The sequence below is a fragment of the Canis aureus genome, chromosome 21 (genome assembly GCF_053574225.1).
Source record: "Canis aureus isolate CA01 chromosome 21, VMU_Caureus_v.1.0, whole genome shotgun sequence".
NCBI classification, from domain to species: domain Eukaryota; kingdom Metazoa; phylum Chordata; class Mammalia; order Carnivora; family Canidae; genus Canis; species Canis aureus.
In genome coordinates, this window is record NC_135631.1 from 49392207 (window position 1) to 49413276 (window position 21070).

General features: G+C 42.3%; 1 protein-coding gene across 4 annotated transcripts in view; it reads left to right on the plus strand.

Moving 5' to 3' along the window:
- Positions 1 to 21070, plus strand: part of HECW1 (HECT, C2 and WW domain containing E3 ubiquitin protein ligase 1) — a 441131-nt gene that overhangs the window by 115909 nt on the left and 304152 nt on the right. The window contains exon 2 of one of the 4 annotated variants that reach the window (XM_077864128.1): positions 20114 to 20171. The exons of the other annotated variants lie outside the window; for them this stretch is intronic. Within the exon in view, the coding sequence (XP_077720254.1) occupies positions 20145 to 20171 (27 nt within the window). The 5' untranslated portion in view covers positions 20114 to 20144. The remainder of the gene's footprint in view (positions 1 to 20113; positions 20172 to 21070) is intronic. 4 annotated transcript variants of the gene reach the window in all.

Here is a 21070-nt window from a genome sequence, read left to right on the forward strand (position 1 = left end):
AGGATCAGCTATTTTCAAAATGTGGACATTGAAGACAATGGTTGAAGTACTTTGAAGAACCTCACAAGACACTTGCAAGGTCAGATCCTTTAATAATATTTTCTTCTGCTGCTACCACTGAATTAGTCTGGAGAAATTGTTTATCTTATATAAAAAGCCAAGTTCAGTAGGGGGCAACTTGCACAGATGCTTCAGTTTATGGAATTAATCTGGAAACCTGTTTTGTGTGAGCTTTGTGACCTGTGGTTTATCTTCCCTTGGCCACATAATGACCTTCACGGCCATCCTGACTCCTGTGTTCCCTTAGCAGGTTCTTCTTTTTCCTGCACTCTGGGATGCAGGCCTCTTTGGCCTCCTGTCTTCTCTATTCTCACTGCCCTGGGGGTTCCGTCTATTCTGAAGACTTTCAATTTCACCTGTTTACTGATGACTTGTGAATTTGTGTTTTCATTCCATGTCTCTCCTTTGAATGCCACACTTGTATTGCTTTCTTCACCTGGATGTCTCATAAACATTTGAAACATAAAATCTCCAAAACTGAACTCCTGTTTTTTTCCCCAGGCCCTGCTCCACCCCTTCCCTATCTCAGTTCATGGCAAGTCTATCTTCCCAGTTGGCTCAAGTCAAACAATGGTGTCCTCCTTCTCTTTCACTCACATTTCACAGCCAATCTGGCAGCAGATCCTTTTCTTCTATCTTTGATGCGCATCTAGAATCCAGCAACAACTTCTCACCACCATCCGAGTCCAAATCACCAACATTTCTCACTAGAATTATTGCAAAAACTCCTAATTTGTCTTCTTGCTTTTTCTCTTGGTCACTTCACACTGTGAAAGAGCCCATTAAAACCTCTGCTCAAATCGTTTCAATGGCTTCCTATCTCTTAGGAGCAAAAATCAAAGGACGTAGGAGATGTTATGTAGGTGGCCTCACTCCTTCCCTCCCCGTCCACATCTCCACGTCCCTCCCCAGTCTCTGCTCCTGCTTTCCTCCATTGTGCTAGGCATGTCCCTTCCTGTAGGCTTTGGCATTTTTTAAAAGATTTTATTTGTTTATTTGATAGAGTGAATGAGAGAGAGAGTGCACAAGCCAGGCAAGAGGCAGAGGAAGAGGGATAAGCAGACTCCTCACTGAGCAGGGATCCAGCCTTCAGGCTCAATTCCAGGACCCTGATATCATGACCTAAAGTGAAGGCAGACGCTTAACTGACTGAGCCACAAAAGCACCCTTAAGCTTTGGCTTTTGCTATTCCTCTGCCTGGAAATTTCTTCCCCCAGATATCCACATATCTCCTCCTCTCCCTCCTTTACATCCATTTTGTCCTGTCATCCCTCCTATGATTCAGCACAATTTCCTACCTCCCAGTGATCCCATTGCTCATCCCATGTCTGATCCTGATTTTCCCCACAGCTCACATCACTTTCCCCTACACTCATTCATTTTTGTTCATCATCTCTCTTCTCAGTCTAAATATAAGCTCCAAGATAGTAGAAAAAGACATTTCAACTGTTTTATCCACTGTTGTGCTACTAGTGCCTAGAAAAGGCACATAGAATGAATGAATAGATATATTTGCTCTTCCAAAGAATATTGAACCCCATATAATGTAAAACATCATGTGTTTGTCACCCAGTGTTTCCCAAGCCTCTGCCAGCAGCATATATCACCAGGACATTATCTGTGGATCTCTGAGCTCAAGGCCTAGCAAGGCTCAGATGTACAAATTAGCACAGTATAATGTGATTCTGTGCTTTATAGCTAAAAAACAAATGTCTGGGAGTTCAGAGGGGCACCAACAATCTGTCTGAGGTAGGAGATGTGGCATTAAATGTGGTGAATAGTGGGGGGTCTCCAGGGAAAGGAAAAGAAAGCATATCAGGTAGAGACAACATCATATGAAAAAGGGACACTGGTATGAAATATTTCTAGAAACCCTGAAGAGCAGGATGCAGCATGGCATGTGAATGGGAGTGGCTGGGATAATTCTGGAAAGAAGAGGAATGAGACCAGCCAGTGAAGAGTAAGTTTTCTGGACTGGCAAGTTTGGATGTGATCTTATAGGCAGGGGGGGACAGTTAAGTGTTTTAAGCAAAGAAATGACAAGATTAAATTGATGGCAGGTAAACACCTCTAGTGAAAGTTCGGGAAAGGATGAAGGTGAATAAAGGCTGGGCCTGTGACATTAGAGATTGGTCCAGGGCCTGGCAGTGCAGGGCAGAGGGTCCAGGGACTTACAGAGATACGAAAGCATGACTGGCCTCATTCTAACAGTCAAAACCCTGACTGGGGAATAAAGTCTTAAGGACTAGTAATAAGAGAAATATAAATTAAACCCATAGTGATATACAGTTTCATGACCATCAGGTTAAACACAAAAAAGGAGGCTGACCATTGCAAGTATTGGCAAGAACGTAGAAACATGAAGAACACTGATTTGGGACAATGATTGGGTTCTGCCCCTGGGGCAAGCATTATGACCCCCCCCCCCGCCCGCCGGGAAAGTGGAGGATGAGTTGTCTTACTGTACTAGCAAACCCACGCCTGTATTCACTCTCAGGAACCTCTCATTTTGTCATGGGTTGTGGGTAAGTGAGTGACATATTGCAAAAGAAAAAAAATGGAAACAATCTAAATGCTTATTTTTAGGAGAGTAAATAAATAAATTTTGGAATATACAGCAATGAAATACTATAGAATGAATAAATCAGAAGTCTAGAACTATGTACTAATGTAGGTACATATCCCAAACATAACATTGTTATTTCTAGAATGTGAGGAACTTTTTTATAAGCTAATGTGAAATCATTCATGTGACCAAAAAAAAAAAAAAAAAAAAGGCTGGTTAAAAATCATAATAGTAGGGCAGCCCGGGTGGCTCAGCGGTTTAACGCCACCTTCAGCCCAGGGCCTGATCCTGGGAATCCGGGATCAAGTCCCACGTCGGGCTCCCTGCATGGAGCCTGCTTCTCCCTCTGCCTGTGTCTCTGCCTCTCTCTCTCTCATAAATAAATAAATAAATAAATAAATAAATAAATAAATAAATAAATAAAATCTTAAAAAAAAATCCCAATAGGAGAAAATCTTCTGTGAGATTTCTGCAACATAGAATACACAGGATACATGATTAGTAGTTGAAGAGTTGATATGAATTATTAGATTATTTTTAGATACCTGCCTGAAAAGTCAAAATGTCATTAAACTCCATATTTTCTTCTATAAATCAAATAATAATGATAGTATGTTCTATATGAATTTAAGGAACATTGGAGTTAAAATGGAAAGAGTTTTGAATAAAAATTAAAAAGACATAAGCTGTGGCTCTAACTTTTTCCTTATTTCTGTAGTTGTTCAGGTCACTTAAACTTTATGAGACTTCTATTGTCTGGCATTCCCTATAAAATGAGAACAGAATTACTGCCCTGACACTGATGTTGTGATGGTGAGGACCAAATGAAACTGTCGAGGAAAGGGGTTTTGTGAAATTTAAATGCCCTCCAAGCTCAATGCTATGAATTGACCACATGCTTTACATTTTTATCTTACTGAGATAATAGATTTTGAAATCACATTGTTACTCAATTAGCAGATCTGAAAGGACAGTAAAGCACCCTGAATTTTCTATTCACAGACAAAAACTATTAATATCTGTGTTACTTCAGGTCCTCTGAGCAGCAGGTACAAGATGGCATTAGCCATGCAGGGGATTGGTTAGGAGAAGCCCTTGGAAGGGGAGATGGGAAGGGAGCTTGTAGGTCTGAGAGATGGAGCAAGGCTGTCCAGGTCCTTCCCATTCCTGGGAATGGGACCACCATGGCTTCCCTGCCACACCCAGCCCTTGGCAGGAGTCGCCTGTGACAGGTCATGGGTTCCAGAGCACAGGGCTGGGCCCATCTCCAACAGTCAGAAATCTGACTTACATTTTTAGGGCTACCACAGTGTCATGAAAATGTGTTATCATATTTTATGTTTGATGACCATGATTGCCATTTTTCACAGTAAAATGACTTACTAGAGCATATATTCGTCCAGATAATATAAAATGGAAATTAATAGCTATTTAAAACTAATGGGCAGTGTCCTGCTTTGTTAAATATATTTCTGTCACTGTCAGAAACAATATAAAATTGACCACCATTTTTAGTGATTATTTAACATTGATCTGGAGTTCTGGCTAATGAAAGGAGATATAGAACAAGAGCAACATGGATGGCTATTGTGAGGTTTAGAAAAAAAATGGTAAATATTTTTAGGGATATGATGGTATGCTTGTAAAATGGAAGAGAAATAGCTAGTTAATTGAATAAGATGGTTCACAAAATTAATATTCAGAATATAAAATTTAAAAGTAATTTAAAAAGCATCCTATTCACAGTGGTAATGAAAACAAAATATCCATATGTAATTATTAAGTGCAAAAAATATGTAAATAAAACTGCAAAGCTTTACTAAGAAACAAAAGATTTAAATTAATCCATAGACATTGCATGTTCTTTCAGGAGAAAACTGGATATTGCAAAGTTAAGGATATGTTTCCTAGTAATTCATTTATAGGGTACAGTGTTATAATCAAAATATACTCCATTTTCCTATTAATTAAGAATTTTGATTAACTTATATTAATAAAATTATCCTAAAGTATTCTGAAAGAATAAGGAGGCCAGAAGAGAAAGAATCAGGGGACAAAGGAGAAAGAATGAAGTAAAGTTAACGTTACCATAGTCAAAAGTACAGTAGTGAATAGAAAGTGGTCTTGACTATGAACAACAATAGATTTATGGAACTTCAGAATAAGAATAAATTCTAGCACATGGAAATTCTGCTACATGACCAGAGGCAGCAGGTATCAGCAAGGAAGAAAGTGATACTATTCACATGTTCCCAAAAAAGTCACAGATGGACTTGAGAGCCAAGATGCCACAGCAGCTAGTTGGGTGCAAGATGAGAGAATGCAAAGCTTCCTAAGATAACATGTGAGAAGGAGGCAGGAAGAAAAAGTTTGACTACATAAAATTGGAGATCTTCCAGTCATATCCAAGTACACAAAATTAAAAAGCAAATAATACATTGGGAAAATACTTGTTGCAACAGGCATGTTGGACAAAAGCTTAATATTTTAGGGTACATAGAACTCATAATTAAGTAAAAAAAAAATACTAAGCTTCTGCAGATAAACACTCAAAGAGCAAGGTCAGTTAACAAAAGAACAATAGGAGTGAAGGTTGAAGGTTGAAGATGTACAGTCAAGAACCATAATAATCAGTGAAAATAATCAATGTTGCTGAGTTTTGGGGGAGAGCATCACTTGCATGGATTGCTACTTGGTGTATAAATCCGTATAAGGCCTTTTGTGTAAGATCACTTGGCAATATGGATCTTATAGCCTTCGACTCAGCCACGCTCATTCAGGCCATTATATTTCCTAAAGAAATAAAAGAAAATGCAGAAAATACTTTGTGTTCATGTAAAGAGATTAGTGCTACCATTATCAGAGAGCAGAGATATAAACCACTTGAGGGTTTAAAATAAAGCACAATGAACTGAATTACATCACATTTCTAAAGGGCACCCATTAAGATTTATTTGGGAAAAGAATTTTTTAACGACATTGGAAATGCTTACTTTCGTTGAAAAATTGGATTGTAAAATTATATGTACAATGTGTCTTCAGATAAAGTAAAAGGGAAAAAGTGATGGCAAAGAATATAGCAAATTGAGAAGGGGTCAGGAAGAAAAAGCTGGACTACATAAAATTGGAGATTCTCCATTCATATCCAAATACACAAAATTAAAAGGCAAATGATACACTAGGAAAATATTTGCAATAAGCATGTTGGACAAAAGTTTAATATTTTAGGGTGCATAGAACTCCAGTACTTATGTAAAAAGTAATACCAAGCTTCCCCAGATAAGCACTCAAAGAGCAAGATCAGACAGTTAACAAAATGAGCAATGGGAATTTCCTAATTTTTATAATTATAATGTAGCTATATAAAATAATGCTTTACAGCATGCGATTCTAGGTTATGGGTGTCTTTTGTTTCCTGTTTTCTGCTTTTGATTGCTTTCATATTTTCCACAGTAAGAATGAGTTTCTTATGAAATGAATGAAAAGAAGGCAGGAAGGCAGAAAGAAAGAAAGAAAGAAAGAAAGAAAGAAAGAAAGAAAGAAAGAAAGAAAGAAAGAAAGAAAGAAAGAAAGAAAGAAAAGAAAGAAAAGAAAGAAAAGAAAGAAAAGAAAGAAAGAAGAAAGAAAGAAAGAACAATCCTATGTTGAAACCAAATGTAAAATGACTACTATAATTAAATTCAAGAAGAATTTAATTTTTATCCACTTTCTGGCAAGTAAAAGGCACTTCCAGTGTTGGTGCTCACCTTTCCTGAATTAAAGTCTTTGCAACCAGCTGACACCAGGCAGGAGCTAACATTTTGGAAAGATGCTTCATAGTGTAGCAGCATTAGTGAGCCTCATAATAAAATTCATTGCGGTGGAAAATAGTCCTCAAAGACAGAATTCAGGGGCGCCTGGGCAGCTGAGTCGATGAAGCATCTACTTCGGCCCAGGTCATAATCCCAGGGTCCTAGGATAAACCCCTGCTCAGCGGGGAGCCTGCTTCTCCTTCTCTCCCTCCCTGCCCCCTAGTCACCCTGCTTGTGCCCTCTCCTGCGTGAGCTCTCTCTGTGTCAAATAAAATCTAAAAAAAAAAAAAAAAAAAAAGACAATTCAAAAACTCTGTTAAGAAAAGGGCTAGGACCATCAGCATAACTGATTGAGGCAAAAAATAATGAATTCATGCTAAAAAAGTGAAAGTTTAAGGAATAATATGGTCTGTTTACATAATCTCACAGTATCCACAAGGTATTTATTAATTACAAGGGATCAAATAGTTTTACAGTAGAGAAACCTGGCAAACATCACCTTGACTAAATAATCAAAGTTAACAACATCAGAGGTGGAGTAGTGCTAGCAGGTGCACAGGAGAGGGTATGTGCGGAATTCAGCGCCCCTTCTGTGGTGTTCTAGCCCAAAAAGCAGAGCCTGAAACTGATCACAAGGCACATTAGACAAATTTTAAGGTGAGAGATATTCTACAAAATCACCAGTCTGTACCCTGGAAGATTATCAGTGTCGTGAAATACAAAGAAAGACAACTGAATGCAACATGTAACATGGGATCTTGGGCTTTTGTTTCCTCTAAATTACATTATTGAAAAATGGGCCTAATCTGATTAGTCTATCGATTAGATACTAGAAGAGTGTCAATGTTAATTTCCTGATTTTTATAAATATACTGTAGTTACATAAAATAATTTCTTGCTTTTAGGAAATACACACCAAAGTATTCAGGAGTAAAGAGTCTACAGATTACTTTTCAATGGTTCAGAAAAAATTAGACATGCACACATATCAATATGCACAATTATATAAATTATATATGTATGTATGCATGATGTGTGTGTGCACACACACAGGCACAGAGAGAGAAAGGAAAAACAGATATAGCCGAAGAGTACCATTTGGAGAATCTGTGTGCACTATATTAGGGATTCATTGTAATATTCCCACAACTTTTCTGTAAGTCTGGAAGTTTGCCAAAATTAAAAAAAAAAAAATGTAAAGCAGAAAGTGGCTGGGTGGTAAATGCTTAGCCAAGCGTTAGTACTTTCTTTAAAGCCCTGGCTGGAGTGACCCTCATTTCCTGAACTTGGCACACCTTCCTTTTTTAAAAAAAAAAAGATTTTATTTACTTATTCATGAGGCAGAGACATAGGTGGAGGGAGAAGCAGGCTCGCCACAGAGAGCTTGATGTGAGACTCAATCCCAGGCCCCCGGTATCACGCCCTGGGCCGAAGGCAGACGCTCCACCACTGAGCCACCCAGGTGCCCCCTGCACACCTTCCTTGATACTGAGCTCTGAGTCTCTTTTGGTCCTGTAGGTGCCACAGGTCTAGTACTTTCCATATGTTTTCCTACCTAAATCCACTGACAGCACTATGGAGTAGAGACCATCATAATCCTCATTTACAAGTGACATTTGAGTAGATTAAGTAACTTGCTCAAGATCCCAGAGCTGGAAAGCGGCAGATTCAGACTTGAACTCACACTTCTCTACCTCTCTCTGCCCTTCTGCTTGTTCCACATCTGGGAACCATCTGTCTCTCCCATCACAACCCTTTCAATGCAACTCTTTTTTTCCTAGGTATTTACAACCCTAAAAGCATCCCTGTGGGTCTTGCACATGATGTGGATTCACTGAATTGATTTGTACCAGCATATGTTATCCCATTTGCTCAGTGTGCCACCATTAAAATCATGTGGAAGTTCTGCCCTATTGTTCCTTAAACTGTTAGCTCCTGGATAGGGAAAATGAAGCAGGGACCTATTTCATTAGGTCGGTAAATTTGAGGTCCTTTAGGCTCTTTGGCTTAAAGTGAGCAATCGCTGACACACTCTGGCTCTGGTTTGTCATGGTCCTCCTGGCCATGGCAGACAGTGCAAAGAGACAAGACACTAACCTCTCCTGGCAGGTCTTCTGACTCCTACTGTCTCCCTGTCCCCGCTGCTATGATCTGAGACTGCTCTTATTCTAAAGTGTAAATGCCTCCAGGAGGACCCAGTTTAAGTCTGTTAAACTCCAATTTTGTAATTGTGTTAGTGCCCTAAAGGGGACTTTCTGTTTGCCAGCTAAGAGATTGAAAAAGACTCAAGACAGCAGATCTAAGCAGGGAATGTAGACTTTGGATGGTACAAGAGCCTGTTTCCCCGGGTTTTCTATATTTTGACATAAAAATTTAGGGCAACCCGATGGCTCAGCAATTTAGCGCCATCTTCAGCCCAGGGTGTGATCCTGGAGTCCCGGGATCGAGTCCCACGTCGGCCCTGCTTCTCCCTCTGCCTCTGTCTCTGCCTCTCTCTCTCTCTGTCTCCATGAATAAATAAATAAAATCTTTTTTAAAAATTAGTAAATGCCAGAAATTAACTATGAGCCCTTCCCAGCAACACTGCACTGCAGCCACTGCAGTCTTCTCCCTTGTTAGCAAAGAATGTGTTCTTTGTGGGAAATATTGAGTGGGAAGGATACAATACATATCCTGACTTGATAACTACCGGGAGAAATTTGACCTGAGAGTTGACAGTTCCTAGGGGAAAGTGTTCATAAAGAACTTGGAATTTCAGTGAAAGAGAGAAACCAGCAAGTACAAAAAAGAAAAAGTAGAGGACTTGGTTGATTGGGATGGTTTGAATGGAACACAGGAGAGAAGAAAATCTCTTAGATCCTTGCCACTCCACAAGTTCATATTGGTGCCGAAACCTCCTCCCCACTCATGAAACAGAAGACTTTTCTTTTAAAGAAGGTCAGTTAAGGGAAATGCCAAGTGCTGGTTGGTGCCGAAGAATCAGGATATGCCGCCTTCCACTGAGCAGTGGGTTCAATTCAGACGAGAGGCAGAGTGGAGGCTGGTGTGCAGCTACGTCAATCTGCTTTGGCTGATTATGTTGTAAAACAAATATCCACACAATTTTCTTTTCTTAGGTAGACTATGAAACAAGCATCTTCACAACCTCGTGGCTTTTCCTACAAATATTTATTTCTCCTTCGCGTCACATCCACATCTGGGCTGTAGGTTAGCTACAGCTCTCCTTCCCTTTGTGGGTTGGGCTGCATGTATATTCTTCCCTCTGAGGTATAGCCTGATGGCACAGCTCTAGTAGAGCTGGAAATGCTGTTGTTGAGGGAGAGGGAACAGGAGCAAAAGGCTGGTGTAAACTCATGATAACTCTTAAAACTTCTTGCTCGGAAGTGGACATCACATTTAGTTGGCCAGAGCATATTACATATCACATGGTCAAGTCCAAAGTGTATGAGGTAGGTGTTTCTAACATTGCCATGGGTAGCATGAGCAGGTCACACGGCAGGCAGGGATGTGTGATCTCTGCAGAGGGGAGTGGAATGATTGGGGGTCATCATAACGCATCCTTTAATAGTGAGTAGTGTTGCCATCACAGCCAACTGTCCTTTCATTGTTAAGTCATACATCCACTTGTATTTATTTATTATGACAGAAAACATGAGGTCTTTGGATGAGAGAACAGACTGATTTCCATGCAATCTCAGCATCATTTCCTCTTGGGATGAAGTGATGGGAGCCAGATATTCCCTGTACAGGCAGGGGTTTGTGCCAAGGAGAGAAACCCCAAAATTATGAATCTCGGTGCTTATATAGGAGTGACTGGCACATCTGGCTCTCCTCCTCTTCCGAGAAAGGAAGAGAGACCTTTGTTCTGGAATATAACGAAACCCTATCTGAGGAGAGGGGGCAAAAGACTCACACCCCTGCATGTAAACGGATGTCTCCAGAGGAGAAGGGACTACATCTTCCCAGATGTCTCTATCTTTAGAGTGGCTGTTAACCACTCTCTAACCCAGGTGCCAGTCCTCTTTGCTCAGAAACCCCTTAACCACCAGAAATGATAATATTCATAGACCATTTTTCCTGATAATTGTGCTATTTAATGTTCTAATTTTTAAGATTGTTAAAGTTGTTAAGTTTTAGCAGACCCACGTTTTCAGAGGTGGAAATGAGAACCCCTCTGGTTCACAGTCCTCCATGGGTGAATATTCTCCAGCTGAAATGCTGAGACCAACCAAAGTGAAAACCTCACCCTTGTCTCCCTATCCCGGCTGGTTGTTATTATTGGGTGAGATATTACATCTGGAAATTCTTCACGTTCATATGCACCATCAATTGCAGAAAAGACAAAGTTACTGAAGAAACCACGACTTAGATATTATCATTTTTCTTGCCTTTCAGCTCTCCACATCTTAGCATTGGGTGGCACAATTTTTTACATTTTGTCCCTAGGACTTCTGAGATGCCATTGTGGAAAAGATGGGCATTGAGCACACATGGTCACATGTATCTGGGGCAGCATATGCCTATGGATTTAATATCTTTATGGATTATATGTTCAGAGAAAATCTGCTATTGTTTTTCAATGTCTGAGAAACTCTTCCATGTGTCTGTCGAGTCTTAAAGTGTTGTCCAGTGGAAAAACGTGTGACTGAAAGAGACGGCAGTTATATCCAGTTACTAGAGTGACTAGCAGTGACAGAGGTTACTAGATGCTTCTCCCTCCCCCAGGTACAACTTCTACGAAAATAATTTTATGAGAAGTTTCCTAGATGACGCACAATGACAGTGCTCTGGAGCCTAGGAATAGTGACTGATATATCTGTCTCCAGAACTGATTTCCAGGATACTGAGAGTGACCAGTGCCCAGAGGACCAGGACCAGACCTCTGCATACCTGCATATCACCTGCCCTCGGTAGCTCCCAGCCAACACCAACCCAGCTGCCTCCATTTGCTTCTCTCTTCCTGTTCTCATTTGGCTCTTCCACTCCCCAAAAAGCAGTGAAGCAGGAAGTGGACGTAGAGATACGGTGGGCATGACAGGAGCTGTGGTGCCCACAATAAGCAAAGATAGAATTGGAGAGAGGGGTGCAAACTGATTACAGTTTCAATCGAAGGAAAGAGAAGTGGCTTCATACTATCCAGCAAGAAGTGTCACTGTAGGGAGCTGAGCGGGTAAGGAGCGGCAAGTGTTCCCTTCAGTCTGTGAGAGCTGCGCACGATCAGATGGCTGCTAGACCAACACAAGCTTAGCGGAGGGCATTACACATTAAGTGCAATACAGCCTTGCCCGTGACAACGCTCTTCTCTCTATAATTCTGACCAAATTCTCACAGCTCCCACTGCCCCCGCCCTGCTCATGCCACCTTTGTGTCTCTCCTGCATTCTTGCAAGGTCTCCCTTCTCTCCCCTTCCCTGTGCTCTTAAACCAAGCTAGAGACATTCTGTTCTTTGCAAGCCAGGTCGTGTCACTTGCCTGCTTGGAGCTCTCCAGCGACTCCCTACCTCACTCCGTATGGATAGCGTAGCACTTCCACTGAACTAGCCTAGTTCCTGGCACCTAGCACCATCCAGCCTCATGCTACATCTTCAACTTCATTTCCTACCATTCTCCCCTCTGTTTTCTTAGCTCTGGATGGCCACACTGGCCTCTCTGCTGTTTCTCAAAACTACCCCAGGCACGTTTGCACTTGCTGTTTTCTTTGACTGAAACTATCTTTCCCTAGACATCTTCTCGGACACTTCCTTTTCTTCCTCCGTTCTTTACTCAACATCTTTCCTTCGAGAAACCCAATCTAAAATGTCATCTCCTACTACATTTTAACATTTCATTTCTCATTTATTGTTTTGTCTTTAAGTTTCTCACCATCTAACGTGTATTTTTCTTATTTATTGTGAGGTTTTTTTGGTTGCTCTCTCCTCTCAAACATGAGGTGCACAGCCAGGGCTCATAGTCTGTGGTGTTCACTAACACTGCCTCATCTCCAGTGCCTGGTGTGTGGTTGGCCTTCAATGAAGTTGTTGAATACATGACTGAATGAAAAGACTACGCCATGTGAAGCCCTATAGGGAAATAAATGCACAGCAAATGAAAGCAAATGTCAGGTCACTTTGTGACTATCCAGGGTTTAGGCAGCGGACCCAAAGCAAGGTCCCATTAGTCCTCCTCCACCTAATCTCATTGACTCGAGATTGACCAGCAAATCAGACCAATCCCCTGCCAGAGCCATGGTCCAGATCCGAGTCCTGACCACCCTTATACCTTTGAGGCCCAGCTCCAGCACACCTGGAGGGAGAAGACCTGGGAAATGGGGAAACCCTCACCTGGAACCAGAAAGAACCTTGCTTGAGAGGTTCCAGAGCTCTTCCCTTTGAGATGTTGAAGAAAGATAGAGCTCATTCTATGTCTCCTCACCTGGGGGAGCCCCACAGAGAACCGCCTGCCCCTATTCCAGGAGTGGCTACCAGGGAAGGAGACTTTGGTTCTTCCTACAGGGGGGTGTAGAAGGGAGTCAACCTTCTCTGACCAGTGAACCCCAGAACAGCAAAAAAAAAAAAAAAAAAAAGTTAATATTTGACCACACATGGTAATAAAACATGATAAAACCAGGGATGCCTGAGTGGTTCAGTGGTTGAGTGTCTGCCTTTGGCTCAGGTCATGATCCCGGGGTCCTGGGATTGAGTCCCACATCAGGCTCCCCACAGGGAGCCTCCTTCTCCCTCTGCCGGTGTCTCTGCATCTCTCTGTATCTCTCATGAATAAATAAAATAAAATCTTAAAAAAATGATAAAACCTGAGCATGAGTACTAGGCTGATAAAAAGGATCTGAAACAGAAGGCAGTGGAGTTCCATTTTTCCAAAAAATGCAGAATAAGAAATGTTATCCTTTGTCCCAAACCCAGGATAATTTTAGAAACCATTTTGAAATTTTAAGAAAGAAAACATGAACTACAAACATGAGCCTACATGACAAAAACTACAGATATTAATTTAAAAAATCAAGACAGGAATTTGGTAAGTGAAGACACAGATCATACTCCTGGTTGGAAAAACTTAATGTATAAATTCTTCCCATATTCATTCATTTAACTTAATCCCACCAAAAAGATCCATGGGATTTTTATGTTCTAGAATGTGGTTGAGTGTGAGGATTGAGTTCCACTGAATCTTGGGCAGAGTCCTCTGTATGAATGTCGCCAGCACTCTTTGGTCCCCTGCCTTGTAAGTGCCTCGTGATAAACATAATGCTGTTATGGCATTTTTAGATGGCCCCCTGCATCCACGGCAATCCTAGTTCTCCAGTTCCAGACAAATAAAAATGCAAGCAAAGCTAGGAGATTTTTGAGAAGAATTTATTTCAAAAATTAGTGAAGGGGGTATTGTGCTACCCAATGTGATATATTATTATAAATATATAGTAAAGAGGTTTATATGCCTTACTCTGTGTACATGTATACACACGTACACACAAACCTGAAAACTTCATGTGTCTATATGTGAATACAGAGAATAGAAGAGATTGATCATCTTGAAAGACATGAGTTTATAAAAATATTTATCGATTTTGAATATATTAAATGATTGCTTAACAAGTAGCACTTGGAAAACTATTTGTGAGGGCAAAAACTCAAAATGAAACAGATGGTAAATGTAATAAGCCATGCACAAAAATACATTTCAGAAAGATTAGACTATACAGTGGAAACTGGAAGAAAAAAATGTTAAAAGGACAGGGAGAAAAAGTGCCACTGTTTTCCCCGAGGACGAGCTGGAGTTCCAGAAGGCATAGCCCCGTTAGTGTCTGTCTTAAAGGTATTACCAACCAAAATAAGTTTATATATATACATCACTGAACAGGAACTGCCAGGACCCTCCTCAGCTCTTACATTCAATGCTCTGACAGGTTGTGTACTCAGTTGGTCTGGTCTACGTGTGTTGGCTCCTTTGGGGCAGGGACCAGGTCCGTCTGCACTCCAGCCTGCTCCTTATTCTTTTGGGCACTTGGCAAGTTACACCACCACCCCATGCTTAGCTTCCTCGCCTACAAGCTGTAGGCAGTGATAGCCTCTGTCTCGCGGGGCTGCTGCAAGGCCTAGCGCCTTCCTCTATGTAAAGCACTTAGAAAGGGTCCTGGCACATCGAAAGCCATATAAATACTAGATATTAGCTCTCACCGTGGTGTTTTTCCAATGCTAATATGATGCCAGGCAAGTGGTAGGCGGTCAATAAGTGGATGACTCTGAGCCTGCCTTGTTAGCTAGCACCTCTTTGGCTCTTTAAGGATGCAGGCAAACCTCAGCCCTCAGGGACAGCTGGTGACAGATTTTGAAAACAGAGGCAGAAAGGCAGTTCACCAGCCTTTTTCTTCTGCCACTTGGAGCATGAAAAACACCAAGCATGATGAAGGCTGCACTTATCTACGATATGTGAGTTAAATGAGCCAATGAAAACACAGTAAGGGAGCTGCTGGCTGCTGAGGACAGTGGTAAGCTCGTATGTTTTGCATCATTCTGCCCCATTGTATTGCTTATTGTGCAAGGAAAATGTTTTGATAGGCTGTTGCAGAAATCTGTTTCTAATGAAAACATCCTGAGATCAGCTCTTATTCTTAGAAGACAGCTTTGTTGTGGAGTTAGTCAAGAATGGAGTTCTGTTAGGAGAGTTTCCCCATCACAGATGTCCTGCAGTTGGAACATGAAGGTTGAGGAAAAGCAAACAGCCATGGGCTGAGCAGCAGTAAATCTCAGCCCTGGGAAGGATGGAGTAGTAGGGCAGGGACCCAGCTCCTGGCCTTGAACACCCACCCATTAACCGTAGCAGGAGAGCTCTTGGAGGCTGCTTCCACCTCGTCCTCACCATCTTGGCTGCAGGACTCAGCCTCACCCCTCCTCGTGGCATTGCTGTTCAGGGTTGGGGTCTGAGGAAGAAGGTACTGGGAGGAGGAGGCTGCACTCACGTATTTATGTTGCCTGCTCATGGAGTTGGAACTGTCCCTGTAAGGACAAGCTGGTCATCTTTGGAAAAAGTCTTCCTTAGAATCAGCATGAGATCGATGGGTCGGGAAGAAAATGTCAAATGGGAAGTTTGGTCAACTTGGAAGTTTAAAGTCAGGACATTTTTATTTTAGAGATTATTACTAATAGAGATTATTAATAGAGATTCCAATAGAACTTGGAAGTTTAAAGTCAAGACATTTTTATTTTAGAGATTATTATTAATTAATGGTTATGCCAGAGAATTGGAGAAATATATGAACAAATGACAATAAAAATAGACTAACAAGATGAATATTAAAATGTAAAATATGAGTAGCTCACTTATGCCACTGAGTCCATGTTTGTTGAGAAAAGACTAGCCAGTTTGTCAAAGTCCCCCCCCCCTTTTTTTTTAATTTAAGAGAGATCATCTGTGTGAATGGTAAGACCTGAGAATTTGGAAGGCACTGTAAGTCATTAATGACATGAAGTGATGCTGTAGGTAGTGGCTCAAAAAGGCACCTCCTCCCAGGACAAGGAATTCAATGATAGTAATACCCTTAAGGTTATGTGACAGTAAATCTTATATGTCCTGAAAATGTAAATGGCATCAAGACAGGTGACTGGAAGAAATGAGCTTGGGATGCAACGAGACGGGTTAGACCCCTCAGTGGTGCCGACAAGTTCATGGTCATGACATTGAAAATAGGACCTGACTCATTTGTGTCAGTGCATTGTCCCACCGACTGTTAGTAGAGGAGTCCTTGCTGTGACACTCACATGATGGAGGATCTAGTGACACAGCTTGTTACTTGGGATCTCTCAATAAGAATCCTCCTATTAAATCAGCGAGTGTAATATTCTGGTCTCCAAGAAGAAATAAGCTTTTAAGAATCTCATTCAAAACATGTACCGTTGAGCTTAATTTGTCCTTCCAGGCGGGTCTGTTGTGTTGTACTTGGAATTGCCCACGTGCAACTTGGCATCTCCTGTTGGAACTCAATCGATCCTAATTGTCAGTCATCCATTCTGAGGACAACCCAAAGTAATTGATAGTCACGACTGCAGTCTTGTACGGGGGTGATTGTGCTAGTTGACAGCTTTCTGAGGATATCAGATACATCTGCTTAAAGTAAGTGTAAATTGTTTTTAGATATCACAAGCCTCCTTGGAAGGCCAGAAACTCTGGGGCTTCGTTTCCAGGATGCCCACCCCCAGGCCTGCTGGAACTTGCTGGGACCTGGCACCCAGAAGGTGGCACTTTGAGTAGGCTTCCCTCAAACCACTTCTTAGAAACAAGAAACCCATTCCAATCAGAATCTCTAGTTTTCTTCAGGGGTAGGCTTATGAGTGATTTTTTGTCATATTGTCTGTATGGCTTGGCATTTTAAACAACAGATGTACGTTGCTTCTATAATTACCAAAACAGGGTTTTTAAAAAAATCAGTCATCTTTTATATTGCTTCCTTTTATCCATTCCACCCATAATGATATTGATCACTTCCTAAAAAGCCCTTCACTTCCTAGATGCAGACCAAATGGAGCCGGAGAAGAGCAAAACAACAGAATTTTTAACCCATGACAGGTCACTGTGTTACGTGTTCTGTATTAGCTTTTAACCTCAGCTCATTTGGATAGGGGCAGGGTCAATATTGGCCCTGTATTAATACCTTAACCAGTTTATTTGATTTTTAATAATGGTAACTCCTCCCCTGGTGACCTGGTAGCGGGGGGGAGAGTGTTGGCACCTGTCAGCCTTGATCCCTAGAATGGCGCTGTTGCAGGATAAGTTCGCAGGGCACGTGCATCATTGTTGGGGGCCTCAGAGGGCTGACTTGGGGACCATGAAGGATTGGCCTCATCAAAGGCTGTGCATATCAGCCACACCTGCCCTGCTGTTAGGGCTTCTACCACAGGCCCTACTGCAATGATCTTCAGAAGTGTCCTTCCTGCTTGATTTTCCTATTACCCTGTGCAGTGGGCTCTGAGCGTGTCCCCAAGGGTCATAGACCCTTGAGTGCAGTAGTTGAAGTAGATACAACTGTATATAAATGCTCATGCATTTGAAGGAGGAATCATCTAATCTCAGGTTACTTACAAGGTACAACTTTATTGGTCCCCAATACTGTCAGTTGTCTTTTCCTGTTGGGGTTTCCTCTACTTGAAATCTTTGAAGAGCCTGGGTGGACTTGTAAGGTTACATGGGCCAAAAGCAAAGGGTAGAGCACTTTTCTGGTTGCATTCATGTAGACAATCACTTTGTCCCCATTTCATTCTTTAACTTCCTTGGGCTCCAGCTTATTCTTGATGGAAGAGGTTCCATCCAGGTCCTGGTTGGTGGAGTGGTATGAGATTTAGGGATCTAGAGCTGGATCTTTTAAAATCCCCACTCGTTTTATCTATAAAGTCTCCACTCTGCTCTCATTCTTCTTTGCCAGTGTCAAGTTTTGCAGCTAACCTACTAGGAAACTGTAAAAAACCAATTTACAGGAAACTGTAAAGTAAAATACACAAGTACTCCCCCGGGTTAAGTGCTAAATCAGTAACATGTAATATGAATGGTCTCTTTCTCTTCTGCTTACTCTTCTAATGTGCATGTGTATGTTTGATTAATTGGATCAACATTTGGCTTGGGACAGGTGCATCTGGATGCTTCTTCTGTGTCTTCTGAAGTCTAGACTGTGAGTTCCTCAAGGACATAAACAGTCCTGCATCATTCAGCAATTCTTTCATCCATCCAGTTCTCAGGGCACATGGTGAGCAAGCCCTTGTAGCGGGTCTGCACTCAGTAATGACGTTGGCAGCCTCAGTTCCTAGAGAACTTCAGGTTGACTTTGCAAGACAGACATTAAATAAATCACACAAATAGTTCTTTAAAATTCTTTTCAAAAATAAGTACAGGGTATTGTTCCAGGGGCATTTGTTCTGGCTGATGTCCCAAGGGACCGAGGACTAAAGGTTGTAGGGGAGGACTGAAGGAAGTATGTTTCACACAGAGGGACCAGCATGCTGACATCCCCAAGAAAGGGAAGCAAGCACCTCTGAAGACTATAAAATGCCCCAAGTGGCTGGGCTGTCATGCATGGGGTGGGCAGGAGGGCCAGGAAGGCCGCAGGCCCAGATCTATTTTGCATGCTTGAAATGTCTCAACCTGTCTCAAATTTTAGCCTAAAAGAAGTATGAAGCCACTAAAGCAAGGAAGTGCCATAATCCTTTTATAAAAAGCATTCTACGTGTTGTAGAGAATGTGTATGGGGCATGGGTAGGGTGGGAAGACTGATTCTGGTCAGTTGAGTTTGGGTAGGAGAGAGGCTTGAGCCACGATGAAGGAGTAGAAATGGTGAGAAGCAACGCATTCTAGAATGGTTAAGAACTAGTAGCCAAAGGTACGGACAGTGGGACCTAGTGGCTAAGGAACTGTTACTGAGTCTGGGCTCCGGGTGTGGGGACAAAGATCCTGAGTTCCGTTTGAACTGTGTTTAAAGGCTGTGAGAAGCCCCAGTGGATGATGTTGGTTTGCAGTTCAGATGAGAGTGCTGAGCTGTGGGAACTGTCAATTTGGGAATTGTCAATGTGTGGATAGTAACTGAGGCCATGGATGGGAATATGGGTGTGAATATAGGAGGGTCTGAGGATCTCAAACATGGAAAAGGTGAGTGCGGAAGGGCCTTCATATGGAGCAGGGCTGGGCCAGCCTGGGGAGCAGCTGGGAAGCCCGTGGGCACCATAGGGAAAGGGGTGAAGCCCCTCTGTTTCCTCACCACTGAGAAGCCAAATAGTGTCCAGAAAGGGGAGGGGGATCTGAGTACAGGGGCCTCAAATTCTCTCTGTCTCCTATGCAAATCTGCTCAGGCCAGGGATGAGGATATAATCTATGCATGCAGAGTGCAAGCTTGCGACTTGTTTCTTACACAAACCCATTTGTCAGCAAAGCTTCAGGTTTCACTGGGGTTTTTGGAAAGCTGATATCATATCCCACTTTTTTCTGGAGTAAGACCCTATTGATCCCTTTCATAGCAACTTTAGCTTCAGAGGAAGATGAGTCCATAAAATCAGAATAAAAACTCATGAACCACAGTGATACTGGGATTAACAGGACCCTGATGGAAAACCATTAGCAATTTGCGGATGCCTGGCATCTCTCCATCAAACCCCTAATTTTTGACATGGTTTCTCTATACTGAAATGCAGATGCTGTGGTCAGTGGCTGCTATTTGGGGGCAATACTCTACTGGCCACGTAGGGGACAGTGCTCTCTCTGGAATCTTTCACATCTGAGTATGTGCACTGAAGTGAGTTAGTGATATTTCCAGCAGTTTCACTGTAGATCTGGTTCCTTTGTGGTTGAGGGAGTCTGGCAAGTGGAGCATGTCTGAGAATGCCTTTAGGTAGGTTTCCCATCTCCTCCCCGCAAGCCCCACACCAAATTCTTGTTTCCTGAAAAAAAAAATATTTTTTTCTAGTCCCATGATTCGTACTCCTTAACATTAAATTTCAAAATCTATAGCAAAATACTCCTGCCATGAAATAATGTTGCTTGCTACATTTTTCTCCTGCTTCCTGAAAACTATTACGATCCTCGTGTAATTTTTCCCTTTACGTGTTGATTGCCCAAGCTAGGTATCTCGGTGGGGGTGGGGGCACAGCTTTCTTCTTTCGGGTAATGTCGCTGATTTTGTTTGCTTGGGATACACGCTGAGTTAACCTCGTTGGACTTTTCCCCAGGAATTGATGCGCGTACACGTGGTGGGTCATTATGCTGCTGCACCTGTGTAGTGTGAAGGTCAGTGTGTTTTTCTGATTATAAGAACCCATCCATGTCATTCCATTATAAACCCACTCCACTCATAATGGAATGTGCCTCAGTCCACAGCCCACTGTGGTTGCCCGGCCCAGGAATTCTCTCAAGTGCAGCTCTGACATTTGAGATCCATCACCCGCCCACCCCCTGCCACCTGCATCCACCCCTATTTGACTGTGCTCCATTTTGAGATGATGTTTTTTGCATGTCAAGTTTCCCCTGTGTGATGTGAACCTACAGTTGTCGCAAGTGAATTTATACCTGGAAACAAGCACCCACTCTGTCGTGGTCCTTCCAAAACTACAGCTGAGGACTCTGCTGGGCTGTGGGGAATTACCTACAGTTGATGTGGATACACAGAAATTCACGTGGAGACCAGAGCAGCAATCTCTCCACCTGACCCGGTCAGACCAGCCATCAGGAGGCTGCTAGTTCATTGGAAGGGGCCCCTTGCAGCTGGGGGAGCTCCCCTGAGATGGGCTTTCCCCACATCCCCGCAGACTTCATGCCAAGTCCCCTCCTTCCCGGATCTCAGAGCCTTACACCTTTCAGTAACAGCCCTGGTTTACAATAATCACAGCTCACATTACCCGGACACCATGTGTCATGATATATGTTAGATGCTTTTTCTGCATGAATCCCCTCTACCCGCAACAATCTGAAGAGGTAGGTATGACCACTGTTCCCATCTTATGTTCAAGGGAACTGGGTGTACAGGGCTGTGTCACTGCTGAGTCTCTGGGTGGGTAAGTGAGGAGCAGGGACCTGCCTGTCTGAGCTGGCATCTCCATCCACAGGCCCCAGTGTGGCAACCCTTAACTGAGGCTTTTGTCTAAAAAATAATGAAAAGCTCACATCTGCATAGTACTTCCCAAATGTAC